The sequence below is a fragment of the Lonchura striata genome, chromosome 26, assembly GCF_046129695.1.
Source record: "Lonchura striata isolate bLonStr1 chromosome 26, bLonStr1.mat, whole genome shotgun sequence".
Taxonomy (NCBI): domain Eukaryota; kingdom Metazoa; phylum Chordata; class Aves; order Passeriformes; family Estrildidae; genus Lonchura; species Lonchura striata.
This window is the reverse complement of record NC_134628.1, coordinates 7,790,006-7,809,735: the sequence shown is the minus strand read 5'-3', so window position 1 is coordinate 7,809,735 and position 19,730 is coordinate 7,790,006. Positions and strand designations below refer to the sequence as shown.

General features: G+C 45.5%; 1 protein-coding gene across 15 annotated transcripts in view; it reads left to right on the top strand.

Annotated features, from left to right (window-relative positions):
- EPB41 (erythrocyte membrane protein band 4.1) overlaps positions 1–19,730 on the top strand; it is a 94,022-nt gene that overhangs the window by 31,948 nt on the left and 42,344 nt on the right. For 12 of the 15 annotated variants that reach the window (XM_077788502.1, XM_077788501.1, XM_077788498.1 and 9 more), the window contains exons 1-5: positions 4,726–4,748; positions 11,095–11,554; positions 14,100–14,330; positions 16,571–16,675; positions 19,655–19,697. In XM_077788502.1, the coding sequence (XP_077644628.1) occupies positions 4,738–4,748; positions 11,095–11,554; positions 14,100–14,330; positions 16,571–16,675; positions 19,655–19,697 (850 nt within the window). In that variant the 5' untranslated portion in view covers positions 4,726–4,737. Of the gene's footprint in view, positions 1–4,725; positions 4,749–11,094; positions 11,555–14,099; positions 14,331–16,570; positions 16,676–19,654; positions 19,698–19,730 lie in introns of those variants that run through there. The other 3 variants (XM_077788492.1, XM_077788493.1, XM_077788496.1) reach the window with 2 other exon arrangements.

Here is a 19,730-nt window from a genome sequence, read left to right as displayed (position 1 = left end):
TTGCCTTTGAGACTTGATAAATACCTGAGCTGCACTGAGTCCCCATGAGCTCCCTGTGGAGCTTTCAGCTGGATGAAGTACTCTTGGGCTCAGTGCAGCTTCAGCTGTGCATGAAGCAATTGCACAACAAGGATTTAAATATTAAAAAGAGTAAAATAAGCAAAGCTTCTCAAAAAACCCCATGTGATTGTTCCTACCACCATTATATTGTTGCGGGTTTGTGTGTATACACACAAGCACACACTTTGAATAGAATAAGGATTTTTTTGAGACCTAACTCATAAAATAAGTATAAATGGGATGCTGAATTGTGTATATAAGGCCAGTAGCTTATCCAAAAAACAACCACTAGCCCCATGTAACCCCATGTAAAATTTATTTTATTAGGGAGAAATTTAAACCAGTTACTGTTTTCTGCATATGCTTTATCCCTACTAAAGAATATATTTTATCTTTATTGGCTCTTCATTTATTTTAAAATATTGCAATGTTAAAACAGCTGGAAGCTGTTTTTTGTTGTCTTCTCAGCTGGTTGATGGCCAGCAATGTCCTGGCTGTGCCGTGACAGTTGTGTTGGCACTGGTGCATTGGCACTGGTGCATTGGCACTGGTGGGAGTGGAGAAAGCTGGTTTACAACTTTCAAGTGGTGCCCCAATTTCCCCAGTGCACATACCCACCTGACTTCATAACCATGCTCCCTTTAATGCCCTTAGGGGCGTTAAACTTCTCTCAGTGTGGTGTGTAATGCAAGATAAAAGGGAGAGGACTGGGGAGAAGAGCGTGAATTAGTGGGGAAGGGGATCCTGGACAGCCCCTGGAAGTGGGGGGAAGGTTGGAGGGAGTCAGGGGGTGGTGGTAGAAAGAGCAGGGGTGATGGAAACAAGAGCAGATCTGGTTGGTCTGTGCAGCCAGACAGAAGGGTAGGAGAGATCATTTTAGTGCATGTTGTCCATGGAGCCTCCTGGATGGAGCAGTGTTTGGATCAGCAGGATTAAGTGTGGCTGGAGGGGAAGGTGCTGTCGTGTTTTGTTCAGAAACAGGAGGGCCATCCAGGAGCACCAGTGTGATACTCAACACTAACCCTGCTATGGTGTGCTGGGAGGCAAACGTGGGCGTTGAAGAGGTAGAAAATACCTCTTGAGAGCCGGTGGAATGTGGCCGTGCTGGTGTTTGTTTAGTGAAATCACAACCTGCGACAGCCTCCCACACCAACCCATCCAGTGCAGAAAGGAGGGCGGTGACCAAAAATATGAGCAAACAGCCCCTGAATGTGGGTGCAAAGTGTATTTCTGACCCCTCCCTGCTATACTGAGGGTGAGCACAACTTCCTTTTCCTTTCTGTAGTCTGAAGAAAGCGATGTTTTCCTCCATGCAGATAATTGCAGAGACCCTGGGCTGATGCTGGAGCTGAGCAGAGTGTGCTGCCAGAACCAGCATGGATCCTTACTTGGGTCTCTAGTGGTGAAAAACCCCTCACAATACCATCTTATCATTCATCCCATGCCTTAAATCAGTGCTCTCCCTTCCCCCCATGGTGGTGTTTAATATCCTGTTCACTGTTTCCTACTGCTTATAGGCTGGGCTGCTGGCTGGAGCTCAGCTGCTGTGCCCTGGTGAGCCATTAGTGCATCAGGATGGGATCTGGGGCAGTAATTCAAAGCAGGAGTGAGCACAGGCTCCATGTGGGATAATGCTCCCATGGCTCTGTGGGCAGGCAGAAGGTGTCGGCATAGTTATTTTCATTCTGCAGTCTGCAGAAGTGGGGGTGATAAAGTGCTCACTGAGTGCTGTCCCAAAGGATCAAAGGGATTCCTGACAGCTGAGCAGCTGAAATGGAGCATCCCCATTGTCTGCCTTTAACTGAGCTACTGAATTGTAATGGACCAAAATCATCAGGCTAGGCACTGAAATGCTGTTCCTCCATCCGGTGGGTCAGTATTGGAGAGGATTGCTTGAAGTGGTCACTTTTTTTCTGTAAACTTCTGAGACCTGCAGTCCCATTCCGAAGCCTCAGACTGCCAGTGGTTTATCTGCTCTGCCAGAGAAAGAGGTGATTGTTTAATGAAAATGGCATTTCCAAGCTCTGTAGCTTGCTAAAGCATCCAGAACTGCATGTTGTGTCTTCTCCCCATTGGTGACACTGCACAGCCAATGTGGGAATTCAACAGCAATTTTGATTCAAAGCCACCTTCAGTGAAAATGGTTGTTTGTAAATGTGTTGCATCAGATGTGTCAATGAATGTAATTAAGGAATGAAGACTGCTTAATTAAGGGAATTAAAAACTAAAGCTGCCTGATTCCACTGCAGGATGGAAAAAACAGACTGGTGGAAATGGCTGGAAGCTGAACCTTGAGGGGGTGAGAGGGGGTTCTGCTACAGTCCCTGTGCTCACATAAGGAGTAGCTCTGGGAGGTGGCAGGACTTAGCTGCTTGGCTACATGCCGTAACTGACTGCTGACTGTACATGATAGTATTTAATTGCTGCTTCACAGTTCCTTTCTGCTTGGTTCCTGTTCCTGGTGGGGATGGGAGGATTTTCATCCCTGCCAGCCATGCTGGGTGCAGCCTTGGGAAGCTGACAGTTGTGTCACCCCAGATTAGTTTGGTGTCCTCATGTTTCCTACTATCTTGGTACCTATCCCCAACTCTTTGGCTGTTCTGGATGGTGCTGTGGGATCTTGTGTTGAAGCAGAAGCGGGATGTGTGTGAGGACACAGGGCAGAACCTCTTGGCATCATGAGGTGCTTTCTGCGTGCGTGAAACAGGCCAAATTGTGCCAATAGAGGACAAAGAACATTGTGCAATGGAAATATTAGGAAGCTGTGCTCACTGAGAGCTTCTCCCTAGCCTTGCTAAGAGGAGAATGACTTTGTTATGGGATGAGGATTGCCAACGAGGCTACCTCATTAATCCAAGCACTGATATATCCCATTGCTTTTTTAACTCAGGGTGGGCATCACCTGCCCTGTGGTTCAGGATCCCTGGAGGGATTCTGGAGAACATCCTCTGTGTGGGAGGTGTTACAAAACCTGCTGTGATTTTCCAGGAACCATCTTCTTTGCTACCTGGCTTGTGGAACCACCCCAGGGTCAAGGGTGACTGTGTGGTCACTGAGCATCGCGAACAGGAAAGCTGGGAAGAAAACTGTCCCTATGGAGGTGGTGTGAAGTGTCCGAGCATTTTCCTGGGACATGCAGTGCTCTTCTGGTACTGCATTCATTGGGGCGACATCCTTCTGGGTCCCTGGTGACCTTGGAGTTTGTCCCAGTCAAACCAAGTCAGTACTCTGAGGCTTTACAAACAGCTCCTGATTCCTGGCTCTGAGTGTTTGGAGGAGCAGCTGAGTGACTGGTTTTCTGCCTGTTGCCTGTGGACCAGGTCGTTGGGAACATAATTACACCCAGGATTTAGATGTTTGCCTGCTCTTCTTGGGCATAGAGTAGCCTGCAGATGTGCAGTAGGGTCATCCCCATGGGCTTTTTTGCTGGAGTGGTGCAGAATTTAGCCATCACCTACAATATTTTTTAAAAAAGGAGATAAAAAAAAAAAAAGAGGGCAGCTTTCTGGAGGAGGTGTCTCCTCACCTCCCTCCTGTGTGTACTGCCCAGAGAAGATGCTTTCCTGTTCTCAGTCTTGAGGCAAGGTCAGCAGCATCCCAGTTTGTATTCCTCATTGCTATGTGCCTTGGGGAGCTGCAGCCAGCTTGGAGTGGGCTTTTGCTGCTGCTTTTGATGGGGGACCTCAATTAGTTTTAAGTGGACTCTAAAACCAAGCTGTCTGATCTTGTGAGTTTCCAAGTTGTTGAAGGTTGTGTGATACTGGGAGTTGACAGCTTGAAGTTTGTGGCGGGAATGGATTTCTTCTCCTTCTCTGTGCTCAGTTCAAATATTGTACATTTCACGTGTGCTAATAGAATCTGAATAACTATGTGATCATGGTTATTTTTAATGAATTTGGGGTGTTGTACCAGGGTGCGGCAGATATATTTGAGGCACTTGGGTGAATGCAAATTGCATTACAGTCGTGAAGTAACAAATTAAGTGCTTAAGTGCAATGTCCCTGGCAAGGGAAGAATAGCCCATGTGTGTGAGCTGGGACAGTCAGTGATGGAGCCTGTTAAGAGGTTTTAGCATCAAATATCCTTCTGGCTCTTGGTGCAGCAGTGGTTCATCCTGGCAGGTGCCTCTGTGTGTGTGTGTGTGTGTGTGTGTGTGTGTGTGTGTGTGTGTAGGGGTTGTATTTATCCAGCAGGCAGCTCTTTATCAAAGGAGCATGCAGGGCCCTTGGGGCTTCTAATTATAGCTTGGGTTTGGAAGCAACCAGAGGGAGAGCAACAAAAGCAAAAAGTGCTTTACTCACTTTCTTGGTAAACTGTAAGGAAAGAATATGAGCCTTGTTATGTTAAACCTTGAGTGTAATGAGGCACAGTGTAAGTAAACACATCTGTGTTCAGTCAGAGAAAAAAACATGTTATGAATAATTCATGGGAAAAATCCTCCTGTTCAGCTGATATAGAGCTATTGCTTATTTCTCTTGAACTGTTGCTTTAATAAGATGAAATGCTGCTACAGGGAGAGCCATCGTCACATGAAGCGATGGCGTTGTCATCTCTGCTGTGCTGTCATCGCCACCACGGGTATTCCTTCAGTGTGGAGTCAGGAGTGGCTGTGATGGAGTGACCTGCTGGGATGGAGACTGTCCTTGCCATTGCCTCCTGTGATGGAATGGCTCGCTCATGGTGCTTTTGTAAGCACTGTTCCCACTGCTTTTCTTTGCACAGATTTCTGGCGCCTGCTGAGTGCCTGTGCTCCCCGTTTCCATGGGAGGCTGGTGAAGGCAGCAGCCCCAGGACGTTATCTGCACCACGCAGGGGCTGAGCTGCTCATAGGGTGGGCTTGGATGGATCCCTCCCTCCCTGCGCCAGGTCAGGCAGATACCAGCTCTTTCAGCAAAGGATGGTTTTGGAGTGACTGCTGCCTGCCAGGCTGAGCTGGAGGGTTTGGAGACTTCTGAAGAAGCAGCCCCATCAGGCACTGTGTGATTGAGATGAAACTATGCTGTTTCTACTCTGGCCTCTGCTGCAGAGGGGAAGGGAGCCCCAAGAGTTACTGCTTGCTACTGAATAGAAAACAGCACTTATATTAAATGGATGCTTTTCTTAGTCTTCTTAGCCAACTACTACATCACCATGGGAGGAGGGATAGTCTATCAGCAGCTTGATTTTGCTGGCAGTCTGGTGCTGCATGTGCCTTCTTTGGTCCCTGTTCTGGATACAACTACTTCAAGTTCAAGTGAGTTTTCCAGACAGGTCCCACACAGGCAGCCTTCAAAACCCTATTGCTGTAGACAAGACCCCAGTGACAAGTACATGTTTTCATTTAAATTTCAGACTTCACCAATGAGCAAAGCCCATGAATTTCCATGTACAGAATTCTGTACCATCCAGGAGGATTTTTGAGGATACAAAGGAGGAGCTCACAGCTCCCTTTGGTTGTTTATAATGCACTTACTGCTCCATTTAGTCAGGTCATTTTAAAAGCCCAGTCTTCAATTTGACATAAATTATTTGCTTTCAGCAGATGGTGAGCTACTATTTTTGCCCTCATTTAAACAGGAAAGCTGTACTATAGCAGGAGATGGGAGAGGGGCACGGTGCTGCTGACATGCAGTAGATTACCAGGGCTGGTCTGGTGAGAATTAAATCTGGGCAGCTGTAATGTGCCATCTGTGTTGTGTTGGGTGGTTTATTTTTCCCCCATTCAATGAGGCTCCTGAAGTCTCCTGTTACCCTCCAGGTCAGGCTGAGTGATGGCATCCTTTATGTTCATGATCCAAAGTACCAGCACAGAAAGATGAGGCATGTTAATAGAAAGAGGGGATAGAAAATGTCAGCACTAATTATTCCTCTGTGAAATGTATTAAATAAATTTTGAAAGGTTCTGAGTATTTAGATTATTTTAAAACTGTTTTAATTTCTGTTGAGAGGCTTATTTTATTGCATTTGAATTTTTTACCTTGTTTGAAACCCCCAAGCAAACAGCTCTCTGCTATGGTCATAGAATTCCAGATTGGTTTGGGTTGGTAGAGACCTTAGGTCCATCACATTCCACCCCTCTGCCATGGCCAGAGATACCTTCCAGTAGATGAGGTTGCTTCAAGCTCTATCCAGTGTTTTCGTTACTGTAGTAAAAATCACATGTAGGACACATAACACACCCGTGGAGTGAGCTGTGCTGGTGGCAGCTGCAGTTTCCTCCTCTCCCGCCCACAGGTTTGTTGCACGTGCACCAGGTCTTGACAAAACTGAATTTTTGGGCTGTGCACTGTATTTCAAGCAGCATTCTGTTTCCCTGGTGAGTTATGTGCTTTTCACACACATTATGAAATAGGAAGGAATGCATTAAAAAAAAAAGCAAACACCACACTGTTGCTGAAACGATTTGATTTTTGCATATTTTTTAGCAGAAATTTCTGTCTTATCATTATCTCCAGTTCTTGCTGGAGCAGCAGTGTTCAGTAAAGCCACACATTTTTGCATAGGAAGGTCAAGACAGTTTGTTCCACCCGTTATTTGGTGTTAGGCATCTCTACAAGACAGTTTGTGTTTCCAAGAACTGAACCTTCCCCATGGACAGTCCTTTTTCTTCTTTCTCTGAAAGATTAAGCCACTGGGAATTAATTAAGTTATGGCATATTCAATAAATCATTTTTCCAGGTTTGGAAACAGGCATAAGTTAGATTTTTCACAGAATCTCAGGCTGGTTTGAGTTGGAGGGAACCTTAAAGCTCATGTCATCCCACCCCCTGCCATGGGCAGGGACACCTTCCACTATCCCAGGGTGCTCCAAGCCCCATCCAGCCTGGCTTTGGACACTTCCAGGGATCCAGAGGCAGCCACAGCTTCTCTGGGCAACCTGTGCCAGGGCCTCACCGCCCTCACAGGCAGGAATTTCTTCCTGTTTCTAATTAACCCTTCCTTCCTTGAGCATAGGTTCAGTTTACTATCACTAAACTTACTGGGTGACTAAATAAGAGAGACTGAAGTAGGCTGAGAGGTAGGAGAGGGTGATAGATATATATCTAAACTTACCTGTTTCATTGAGCCTCTGTAGCTCATCATGGAACAGCCCAAATGAGCAGCACTGTCATTTCCCGGAAGCTCAGGTGCCACCACTTAATGAGAACCTTCTAGAGCACAAGTGCCATAAGGGAGGGATTTAGTGTTCTCCTGAGGATTGAAGGCTTTCTCAGCAGGGAGCTGTTGTAGTGTGTTGAGCTACTCTAAAATCTTTTAGATAAGTCTCTGTGTGTCTGTGCAGCGTGGAAAATGAGGATGGTTTGGCTTAGATTGGGGTTGTCTTCTGATGTCTGCAAGAGCAGAGCCCATGGAGCAGTGTGGGGATGAAACTGAGTTTGGCCATTATCTGCTCACCAGACAATTAGTGCAGGGTGGATGGGGCTTGGAGTGACTTGCTCTAGTGGAAGGTGTCCCTGCCAATGCCAAGGGGTTGGAATGAAATGAGTTAAAGGTCTCTGCAACCCGAAGCATTCCATGATTTTATCATTGAACCATATATGTTTGGAACAGGGTGAGCAATGTGCACTTGCACACCTTTTAAGTCTATTTCAAGGATTTTGATGCAGGAAAGAGGGATGAGTATGTAGGAATTACACCAAGCCCACTGAGATATTGTGTGTTCCCTACAGCTGTGCCCTTGGCCAGAAAGAAGGATAAGCACTGAGGTTGGGGGGCTCGAGTACTGGGGGGACTGTAGAGTCCTTGCAGGTACAGCAGGTTCAGGAGATGCCCCTGCACTGTTTTGCTTTGACATTTTGTGTTCAGAGTTGCTGATGCCTTTTGAGAGAAGATCTGTGGAGCTCCCTCTTAATCACCAAAGCACCAACATTCCTGAGGAGGTCCAGGTTTACCCCCGGGGGCTGCCCTGGTTCAGATCAGGGAGGATATTGCTGGTGGGAGGTCACCCCATAATGCAGATGTGCTCAGCCTGTTTTCTTCTGTGGAAGTATTTAACACCTTTCTCGTCAGGTTGCTTCCAGTTCCAAAGCTGCCTTATCTGGAGGATGTTCTTCAGATTAAAAATCCTTAGATATAAATACATACTGTACTCCTTTCTGATGAGATTGTTACTCCAAAATCTCTCTCTGGGATTGTATCTGAGTTTTGTTGTAGTCTGCTTATTTCCATAGTGTTTAGTACCTTTTCCACTCCAGACTTGTAAAGAGTCTGTCTTTTACAGGCTGTCTGACATCAAACCTTCAGCCTCTACCAAAAAAGCCCCTCCAATTTAAGTATTTACAATGTGGCAGTTCAGAGCAGAAGGTTAACAGCACTGCTTGAGTGCTCATACAATAGTGGAGCATCTTCCTCCAGCATCCAGGGAACTCTGGAGACACCTGCAGGCTCAGCAAAATCATGTTATGGGATAGCAAGGGAAGAAAATTTAATTTAAATAAAAACCTGCTTGCGGTTTGGCTGTGGGCAGTGCTTTCTCTAAGGGATGGGTTGAAGAGCAGTGGAGTGGGAGCCTCGCTCTTTGTGTCTGCTCTGCTGTAGGCTGAGTTGGAAACAAAACACCACTTGGCACCCATCTCCTTGCAGGAAAAGCCCTTTTCTTCTGTGTATAATCACAGACTGGCTTGGGTTGGAAGGTTAAAGACCATCTTGTTCTACCCCCTTGCCATGGACAGTCTCAGTTATGTTACTTAAAAATATCTTTGCTTTTGATAATGAATGTAGGGAAAATAATTTCTGAGCATAAAACTTCCAAGAGAGGAAGCCAGCCAGGAGTCCATGCATTGGAGCAGTGCACTTGGGTCTCTCAGCAAGATGTTTGCTGTACCCAGTGAGTTATTAGTGCTGGCTGCTATTAAATGTTAATTGAGAAAAGAAGGTCTCCTTTGCATCCCCAGCACTGCCGAGGGGATCTGGCTGAGCTGCAGCATGGTTCTTGGGGGAGGGAGGAAAGACAAGGAGATGTTTGGTCATTGCCAGCCAGACCCACCTTCCTGCACCGGGAAAGGTCCATGACTGTGGCTTTGAAATGTAAACAAGCCAACAAATCTTGTTCCAAACTGTTGGTGTTTAAAGACCGAAAAGTACATCCAGAGGAAATGTTCCTTTGTGGACTGTCCCTGGGGCTTCCTGCAGCCGATAAGAGCTGCTCCTCAGCTGTGCCCTCCCCACCAACGTCATCTCTAAAGCTTTGGTTCTGCCTTTTTGGTTTGAAGAGCAACTCATCCAGTGTTACACGTTTTGATAATGATTCCTAAAAATGTATTTAATTCAAAACAAACACAGTGGGAAGCAACTACAAAGCAGGCTATTCCAACAGCTGGTGCCTGAAGGAGCTGGCTGCTGGTGTGTGATTGTGGTGGGACAGGCTTGCAGAACATCCCTTTCATTCTGTGTGTGTGCTGGGGCATTAGGAACTTTACCCTGGGTATTGGCATAGTGGGTTTGGGGTGATGGGTGTTTGGCTGAACAGAGTCCTTGGCCTCTTCACTGCCTTGTAGCATCTCCAGGAGTTCTTGGAGAGCTGACGAGAGCAGAAATTGGCTGTGTGGTGGCTGGGATTTTGTCTGCAGTAGGAGCCATGGGTTGCTAACAGAGTCTGCAGCATCTATGGCAAAGGATTGCAGGAGGAAGGGGAGCAGAAGTAAGAGCTGCAAGGACAAGTCACACATATGCTGCCATCTGCAAACTGATTGCAAACACATCTGGGCACATCTGGGTTTGGGCACCCTCTCTGCCTTGTAGCATCCTTGGTCCACTGGGTGCTCATGATGCAGGTTCTCTGCTTGGGTGCCTATTTCTTCAGTGCAAGTTGGAAGCTGGTGTTTCAGTGGCCTCTGCCACTCCACTGGGTTTGGAAATACCCAGAGCAGCTCACAGAGGGGAGATGATGAGTGGAGAATAATTCAGTCTTCTGCTTCTGCAGGAGACCATGCTAAAATGAGCCCTGCAGCTTGTCCCCAAGACTGGCTGTTGGGGCTGAGTCCAAGTGAAAAAGCCCAACAAAAACCCCAAATAAAACCCTGTAACCCCAGGAAATTTGTGTTGCTGGAGAAACAAATTCAGGGAAGATCTGTGATGCTGTGCTGATTTTACCATGGTGTTAGACATAATACAAAATGTTTGCATTAAGTGCAAGGGGAAAGTCCTTTGAAGTACTGGGGGAGCTTTTCTCCTTTAAGCACTCTTGTTCTTTTAATAGTCAGAATGAGTTAAAGTTGCTGAATGCAATAATATATAGGACGATGACATCTTGAAATGTTTCTTAATTCTAAGTGTATATTTTGAGCAAATGTTTATACACTGAGGCTCAGGCTGGGGGGTTGAGGCATATTGGGTTATATGCTATTTGCTCAGTGTAAGCAGGGGCAATTTATTGCTGCAGATATATGTGATATGGTGTGCAAAGATTATTTCTATCCCCTCTAAAGCATGATTATTTTGGGTTCTCTTTATACCTTAAATAGATATTCTTCTCATGTGATTTCCATCTTTCTGTGTCAACAGCCCAGGCTAAAGTTGAAATAAACATTGCATCAGCTTAATAGCACAAGCTCTGAGGAAATCTGCTCTCCATTATGAATGTTGTTTGGAAACCTTTTCATTTGACATTTTTCCAGTGTGCAGTGCAAATATCCTACGACTCCCAAAGTCTGCTGGGCTTCACTGGATTTGCCTGGTACAGAACAATGTAATTTCTTAACACTGATGGGTCCTATTCCCAGCAGTGTGGCTTGGTGTGTTTTAGCTCATAGAATCCTAGAATGGTTTAGGTAGGAAGGGACCATAAAGACTCTTCAAAGCAAACTTTAGGAAAAGGAATGACTTTGATTTTGCTGATGTAGTAGGCTGGAGTCAGCCAGGGTTTCATCCCCTTACAGGCCATTTGCTTCAGAGTTGGACTTGATGATCGCTGTGGGTCCCTTCCACTCTGGTTCTGTGACAGGGTGGTGTGCCTGGTGAACGTGGCGTGTCTGTGCTCATGGTTGGTTTGAATAGCTCAGTCAGACATGGGTATTGGAAACCTCTTGATTGAGCCCTTTTGCTCCTCTCATACAGCATCATCATGACAACAGAAAAGAGCCCAGCAGCCAACGCTGACAACTCGGAACAGCATCAAGCCAAGGAGGAGGAAGGAGCTGCTGAAACAAAGAAGCAAGAGGCTTCCCTGGAGGAAGAGGCTCAGCCAACACCAGAGAGGCAGCCCCAGAGGCAGAAGGCCTCCAACGGAGACACCCCCACACACGAGGAGCAGGGCAAGAAAGAGCGTCGCACTTCTGAGGGCAGAGGTCTCTCCCGCCTCTTTTCCTCCTTCCTCAGGAGGCCCAAGTCTCAGGTAGCTGAAGAGGACAAAGACACTGATGCTCCTAAAGAGGCAGAAGGTGACCAGAAAAATGCAGGATTAGGAGCCAGCCCTGATGAAGATATCCTGGTGAAAGCCCCGATTGCAGCTCCTGAGCCCGAGCTTAAAACTGACCCGTCTCTGGATCTCCATTCCTTGAGCAGTGCAGAAACACAGGTAAAACATGCTATTCCATGGAGCATGCTCCCTGCTGCATTAAAATGTGTCTTTGCAGCCAGACCTATAACAACTTCATATCCCAGGCTGGTGAGTTTGACCAGAAAAGGTTATGAGATGCCAAAAACGCTTTTGTTAGCTCCCTGTGTTTCATTGTGTACTCCCCACTCTTGCATCCCTGCATCACACCTGCAAAGTACCTGTTCTGGAAGTTAGGGTCACACACACATAATTTAAAATGCCCCGTGCTGAATCATTGCTCTGCGGAGGCTTGGGATGTCACTTCAGAACACAGAGGGTTCACATTCATTGAGTCCAAAACCAGGGCTGATCGTCAGGATGTCCTTGGTGTGAGCAGGATCAAGGCAAATCAGTGGCCCAAGGTGGACATTGCAAGAGTATTTGGATTTGGGAATGGGTTTCTTCAACTTCAAGGAGCACAAGCACGGCATTTTAGGACTTGGTCATCTGCTGTGTCTGGGCTAGTGCTGAGCCTGCCAAATATAAATATTTTCTGCTTATGCATCATGTAGACAGATTTCTGCATGGTACATGTACTGAACCCAGCTCCTGGGATGTGTCAGATGTCTGTTCTTTCCGGCCAGGGTAATTTTTCATGCAAAATTTAAAGTTTAAAAATCTAAAGTAGAAATTGAGGCAGAGACACCTCAGGGGACATTGACTAAGCTGTGGATGGTTATTGATGGTGCTGGTGCCCTCTCTTCCTTCTTGGGTAGTTACAGCTCTACTATTACTTGAACCTGAAGTGGAAAAAGGTGGGTATTCCTTCTCCTCAGTTGGGAATTTCTTACATCCCAACCAACCTGTGTGTATTCCTGAAGCCAGGAATCTGGATTTCTTACCCATTGCCTTAAGTTCACAGTGGTTCCAGATACCCACAAATGCTGTTTTGGAGCAATACTTTACAAATACAAGCATTGCCAGTCGGCAATAATTGTAAATCCACCTCCTTAATATTACAAAGTTGTAGAGAGGGTAGTAGGTAACAGCTTTTCCTTTCTTTTCCCAAATTTCTGAGTCTGTGAAGACCATGGGGTGATCTCTGCTCATGTTTTATACCTCTGAGGGTTGGGATTAGCAGGATGGGGAAGAGGTGGAGATCTTCAGGCAATTTCAGCCCAGAAATTGTATTTTCAAGAGGAATTTGTTCTTGGAAGTGTTTAAGGCCAGGTTGCATGCATCTTGGAGCAACATGGTCTCTCTATTTATCTCTCATTTGCTGGTCCTGAGCCCATGTGATTTTGCACCCCAACCTTTCTTCATGGATCATTCATTTTAGATGACACATTTGTGTCTTTTTTAGTTCTCATTTTAGATCACTGTCAGTGCCTTTCTGAACTGTGACACTCGGCAGATATTTCTGCAATGAAAGCATTTGTGAGGTGCTGCAGTTTGATAAATGCTGACCGATGGGCATTAGGAGCTTTGACTGATTCCCTGCTCCCAGTTGTCCCAGTTCTGCTGGAACAGAAGTCAGCAGCTTTTGGACATTATTTAAATACCTCTGTGCACTTGTGCCTGGGTGTGATTTCATGAGATGTGATGGGCTGAACAGACAAGGTTTTGCTCTTCCTCTGCTGCAGCTCTTTGCTCCTGCTGCATCCAGCCCCTTCCAGCATCATCACAGTCTGCCGTGAACTCGTTTAACCTGCTGAAGTGGCAGAGAAAAAAAGAAAATAAACAGCTTCCTCCCTCCTCTTGTCCCCAAACTGCATATCTTTCTGCTATTTGAGTGGATTAAACTGGCTTGCAAGTGCCTTCTATAGGCAAAGAGGATGGTGGTGTGGAGGCTGCCTTCCCCTTTTGGTGGCAGAGGGCTGCTCGGTCAGCCCCAATGGCTGTGAAGCCTCAGCCCTGACTCTCCTTTTAGTGCCACTGCTACCATAAAATCCCACAATGGTTTGGTTGGCAGGGACCTTAAAGCCCTTGTCAAACCATCCCCTGCCATGGGCAGGGACACCTTCCACTATCCCAGGGTGCTCCAAGTACTATGCAGCCTGGTCTTGGACACTGCCAGGGATCCAGGGGCAGCCACAGCTTCTCTGGGCAACCTGTGCCAGAGCCTCTTCACCCTCATAGGAAGAATTTCTTCCCAATAGTCCATCTGGCCTCTGTCAGTTTAAAATAATTCTCCCTTGCCATGCCAAAAGCCAGTGCGCTGGAACAACAGCTATACCAGTGGCAGTGGGAGCACTGGGGGTTCTGCCTGGGAGGGAAAAACCTCCCGAGTCCAGAAGATGCTGTCACTAACACCATGAATGCATGATGTAATCTGATTGCCCTGATTTGTCTAATCAACCCTTACTTATTTTTTATTACATCATTTACAAAATGAAAACTTGAAAATACTTGGAAGAGTTTTAAAAATTAATACCATTCCCTTGGTCACCCCAGTTGCTGCTGTGGATCCTGGGTTACAGGTTAAATTGGGATAATGAATTCTGAGTGAGATCCCAGCCCTGCAGTGCTTGTTCCATGTGATGCTTTGTTTGTTTGTTTGACACCTCTAAATCTGGGGTTTCAGCCTGCTCAAGAGGAGAGGAGGGACGACCAGGAGCCAGAGAGAAGAGAACTCGAGGACAGGGAAGAAGGGGAAGCAAAGGAAGAGGGTGCCAAGCCAGAACTGAAGCCAGAGTCTCTGGAGACGAGAGCAGACAAGGATTTGAAAGCTGCCCAAAAAGTAGTGAAAAGACACAGAAGCATGTTCTGCAAAGTTGTCTTGCTGGATGACACCATTTTTGAGTGTTCTATGGATGTAAGTACTTTGGGAGTTTGGTTCTGTTTCTCTCTTCCCTCTCCCTTCTGCTTCTCTTGAAAAATCACCACAAACACAATTTTATAGGAGACTAATGTGCTGCCAGGGAATTACATGACAGGTTTTACTGCAGAACAAGCCTGCTGTAAGCTATAACAACTTATTTACTGTGTTGTAAAAACCCCTGGGTACTAGGAATCTTTATTGTTCTACAATTCCAGGGTGCCTTACTTTATAAAGGTGGGAGAAGTTTAAAACAAACCCAAACTTTATATTACTTGTTCTTCATGATTTCTTATTTGCATCCCAGAGTTTTTGGGGTAGGTTGCAATTGTCTAAATAACTTTTGCCTACTTGACTTTGAATAAAATGTGTTGTATAAAATGGATTTGTGCTTTTCTAGTCCCCCAGGGTACCTTTACCTCTCAGGCTGCTGGTTCACTTAGCTCCTGGTGCTTGGATGTAAAGAAAAAGACACTGTGTTTAGCCTGCAGTTGAATATATTTCCAGTAAACAATTTAAAATTATGTTGACTTAGAACACTGTAACCCTCTTCGTTTGAGAGCTTTTTTCCTCCTTTATTTTGTGTATTCTCTCATAGGGCTGTGATGCTGTCAGGGCAATAAAAAGCAAGCAGAAATCCCTATTTTAATATCAAAATACTTGTCTGGAATAATAATAATCTGGTACTTATTATTGGAACGTACTTCCACCAGCTTGTTTTCCCTCAGTTCTGCTGGTAAGTGGGCCAGGAGAGGATATGTGGGCACAGGGCTCCTTGTGGAAACAATCACCTTGGGTGATCCTGGGCAAGTAGGTCAGTGCTGAGTGTTTGTGTAATGGTGGTGCTGCTGGTACTGCCTGGGATCAGCTCAGAGCATCACTGCCCCCATCATCTCATCATCTTCCCCTTGGCCAGGGAGACTGTGTGTAGCCCCAGGGAACCTCTTCCCCAAATCCCAGTGACAGCTTGCTGTGGCTTTGTGCCTTAGTTTGCTGCAGTGATGCCTTTGGATACCATCATGGACACTGTTGGAGGGAGAGCCATGGAAAGTTGGTGAGAGTCTGACTTGAGCAGGACATGAGAAATGTCTCTCTGTAGGTCCAGAGTGTTGTGATGGACATTGCAGAGGGTTAGGGGGGCCAGCCACCGTATCAGTGAAATTCTTAACTTGAGAAGCATCCTTGGCTTTTACACAGTGCCAGTGTAATTCTGCTCTGGTGGTTTGAGCGTTTATTAAGATTTAATTGGGAAGGAATTGCAAAGGTGTAGGCAAAGAGCAGCACAAATGTCTTTATTCAAGGAGAATTAGTGTTTTCAGGCATCCTTTCCGACTGACAGCCCTGGAAGCTTTTTCGTTCCAATATTAGTGCCAATTCCTTGAGAATAGTCAGGTTAACACATACATTATGTTACCTATAGAGTCACAATGTGTGGACAAAGGACCTGACAGCTGAAAGGCTGAAATAAAGCCAAGGAATAAAACAAGGTAGGGGTCTTGGAGCAGTTTACCATGCAGAGATACCTGACAGGAAAGCTGCAGGCTTTAGTGAAGCTGATTTTGCGTCACTGGAACTGCACCTTCTTCTAGCAATGGAATGAGCTGCTTCTGGTTGCCATAGTTTTATGCCTCAGGGATGTTTTCCTTCATGCTTTTGGACTAAAAGGATGTCTGCTCCTTGGCCAGTTCACTTCTGCAGGATTTGGGGAAGAGAAAAAGAGGAAATAGGAATGCGCAAAGTGCGTTTCTGGAGGTAGGAAGCTGTGTGCTGAGCAGCTTTGGGCACGTAAAGGAGATGGGAGAAGCTGGTTGTCATCAGCAGAGCAGGGTGATAGAAAGGCCATGGAAATAATGGGCTTTGTTTTTTTTCTGAACGTAAGAAAAGGCAGGTTGGCCCTGAAATGAATAGGTTGTAGCAGCAATTTCATCTCTTGATCCGCACCTGAATCTGGGAGATACCAGCACTGTAGATGTACCTTGGGAGGGAAAACTTGTACAGATCTTTAATGTCTATTAAGCTGTGTTGGAAAGTTCAGCTTTGGGGGATTTTCAGACATGGAGCTGGTGGGAAGAGAGAGACCTACTGTGTTTCTTGTTGCCTCCATGGAATTTTTATGTCTGGTTGCCTTACTGATAGTACACAATGCAGTTTGATCCTATTCTCTTCTTCCCGTCTCCTGTGAACAAAGACCGGCAAAACCCAGCCTTGTCCTACAGGATTTATTTGTCTGTTTGCAGAAACACTCCAAGGGACAGGATCTACTTAAAAAAGTCTGTGACCACCTCAATCTGCTGGAAGAAGACTACTTTGGTTTGGCCACATGGGACACGCCAACCTCCAGGGTAAGCAGCTGCTGGTCCCAAGGGGATTCAGCTCTTTCTGCATCATTTCCCCAGGGCAGGAAGTGGGGCAGAAGCTTCTCTGCAAACTTGTTTTGGTGTCCTCCCTTAGTATGGATTGCAGGTCATGACACAGGAAGAAATGGTGAATTAATTACTACAGGAGTGTGGATTTTCATCAAAAAGCTATGTGAATCATAGAATGAATCCTAGTGAACTTGGGTCTTTACCTGGAGAAAAGTAATTCTATTCGTCTACTGCAAAATGATGTCATTAAGTTATAGAGCTGAAGGAGTCAGGCTACCCTGGCACTGGTGTCAGCATTGGGAAGGTTTGTTTGGAGCTGTCCAGAGCATTTGGAGTTGAGCCGTTGCCCTGCAGAAGAACAGATGTGACTCTGTACCAAAGCTTCTACTCACGGTTTCAGTTTAAGGTCTGTCTTTGATTTGACTCAAGCAGTGTCTTATCTTTTGAGACCTTGGTTATCCTCTAACTCAACAATTACTCAAGTCTATTTCATAAAGCCAAAAGTGAGGTAATTGAAATTAAGAGCCCAATTCTGTGTGCTTTACACCAGTTATGTTGGTCCATATTCTGATTCTTCCTCTGCTTCACAACAATCCTCTGTGGCCAGGTTACTGACTGAGAGATGTTTGTCATTAAATACTTTATATTGTTTTATACAGAAGCAAAATAACAACCAAAAATAACACTATTTGGGACAAGGCAGAACTCCTACTTTGTTTTACGGTCTCTGGTGTCTTCCAGTTTTCTTGGATGTGAAATGTGTTTCCATGTATATAACCTGGATATTTTTTATATCAGAGGATTTTTTTAAATCAGAGAGTGTTTTGCAGAGGGAGGGGTAGGTGTACTTTTAGATCAAATCAAGAGCAAAAAGATTGTAGCTGGAGCAGCTCAGCTTCTGTGTGTGCTGTGGGCAGCTCACTGCTGCATTTGGATATTAGGAAAATTTCCTTCCCAGAAGGGGTTGTCAAGCCCTTGGCGCAGGCCACCCTGGGAAGTGGTGGAATGTCCCTGGATCAAAAAGCTTATAGATGTGGCACTTGCAGATACTGCATAGTGCTAAAACTTGGCAGTGCTGGAGTAATGATTGGATTTGATTAGAGGACTTTTCCTGTATGATTCTGTGGTCTCCCGGACCCTCGGACTTGCTCTTCTCATGTCTAGGCTTTTGGCATTGATTCTTCTGGAAGCAGAAGCATGTACCTTCTCCCCCTAACCAACAAGGGCTGAGAGGTTGTGCAGCTTTTTAACTGTAGGGAGTGAAAACTGATTGTTTTGTCAGATCTGTGTCCCAGAGCTGGAAGCTGGGGCAGATGAGGTTGTTCAGCTCCATTGTGGAGAAAGCTGGTTTGGTTTGCTCTGATGGGTGAAAACACCATTACTTTTTTTTAAATCTTTCTGGTTATGTTTCATTGAACTTCGAAATCTGAAGCTCTCATGCTGTAACTTCCAACAAGACCTTCCCCAGAGTTACTGATTCACAGGTAAAATGGTGTTAATGGGATCCAAGGATTGGGCTATTGCACCTCACCTGCAGTTGTGTAGAGCAGGCGGAGATATACGTGTATATTCCTGGATAGGGAAGGGTTGTATGTGACATTTTCCACCTTGATATTCAGGGAATAAACTTTCTGAGGATCAGTAATTACCCACATGGGCATAGCAGAGGGTGACAGTGGGATTAGGAGGTTGTGACAGTGGCTGGATCAGCTGGGCACCATGGAGCAGCAAGGAGCTCATTGCCCTGAAAGGGAGGCTTGTCTGCCACTGATTCATGACCCAGTGGGATAAAAGTGCTGTTAATTGCTGTTCCCATCATTGTTGGCTGGATCAGGCGGGGTGGGATGCATGACTGCACCCTGGGCTCACCCCAGTAACGAGCAGTTGTGGCACCAGTTTAGCCATGGAGATGCTGTGCTCCAAGCTGTGGCCTTAAAAAGGCAGCAAATCTTCCTTTCAAATGGATTTTGTATCCCCACTTTTATATATTAGAGTAGGCATATAAAAAAAGGAGATTAAATGTAAGTATTACTGTATCCCTGCCATGAAGTTACGTGTCCTTCTGGTCAGGAGGGATTAGCTTGGGGGATTCAATGAGTTAATTCCTTCACCTCAGGAGACCTGGATGTCCAAATCCTATTCAGACCTGGTGAAAATGAAGAGGTGTTTAAATGTAACCTCTGCAGGAGGGTTGCTAGCCCAGTGCCAGCACCTGCAGCAGGACAGGCCCTGACTCCTGAAAATGGAAAGGCTTAGACCATGGAAAAAACGGGAATTGTGTTTTGAGGCTTAAATTGCACCACCATCCTGCAAAACCCCAAATTACAGAGGAGGAGGAAAAAAGGATCTATTTCTAAATTTGTAGCAGAGATAATACTTGAATCATAGATAAAAGACATGAAGTTTATGTCACACTCCTCTAAAAAATTCCAGCCTTACTCAGGAATTGGATGTTTTTATTTGTATTTCAGCAATTAGGTCAATGAAAACTATAGCTAATAATAGAAAGTCGTGGTGATCTTTGATCTGAATAGGGTAAGTAAGGATATACAGGGGTTCTTAAAATTAATGTATCTGTCCTATTTACCTATTTTTAAGGGTTCTGGAGAATAAAAAAGGTGTTGTACAAGTACCCCTGATAGCTGGATGTGGCTGTGGCCATACCTGTTACTCTGTTCTTGCAGCCCCAAATAATCTGCTTTTTTGGTTTTTTTTCCCTCTTGTTACTCCTGCCTCCCTTGTGAGTCCCTGGTAGGTGAATGGTTGGAAATACACCCACGGAGACCACAGCCTGGAGTGAAAGTAGTGAAGAATGCACCATCTTGTCAGTTTCCATGGTTGCCTTTGTGTCAAATATTTTCCTTTCTTTTTCTTCCTGTATTTTTAGCAATTTTCAGCTTTCTGTGGTGTTTCTGGAATGTCTGGTAAACTGTGAATGTTTTTATCCTCTTACAGACATGGCTGGATCCTGCCAAAGAAATAAAAAAACAGGTTCATGGTAAGTAGATGTAATTTATCATTTGTAGTGGGG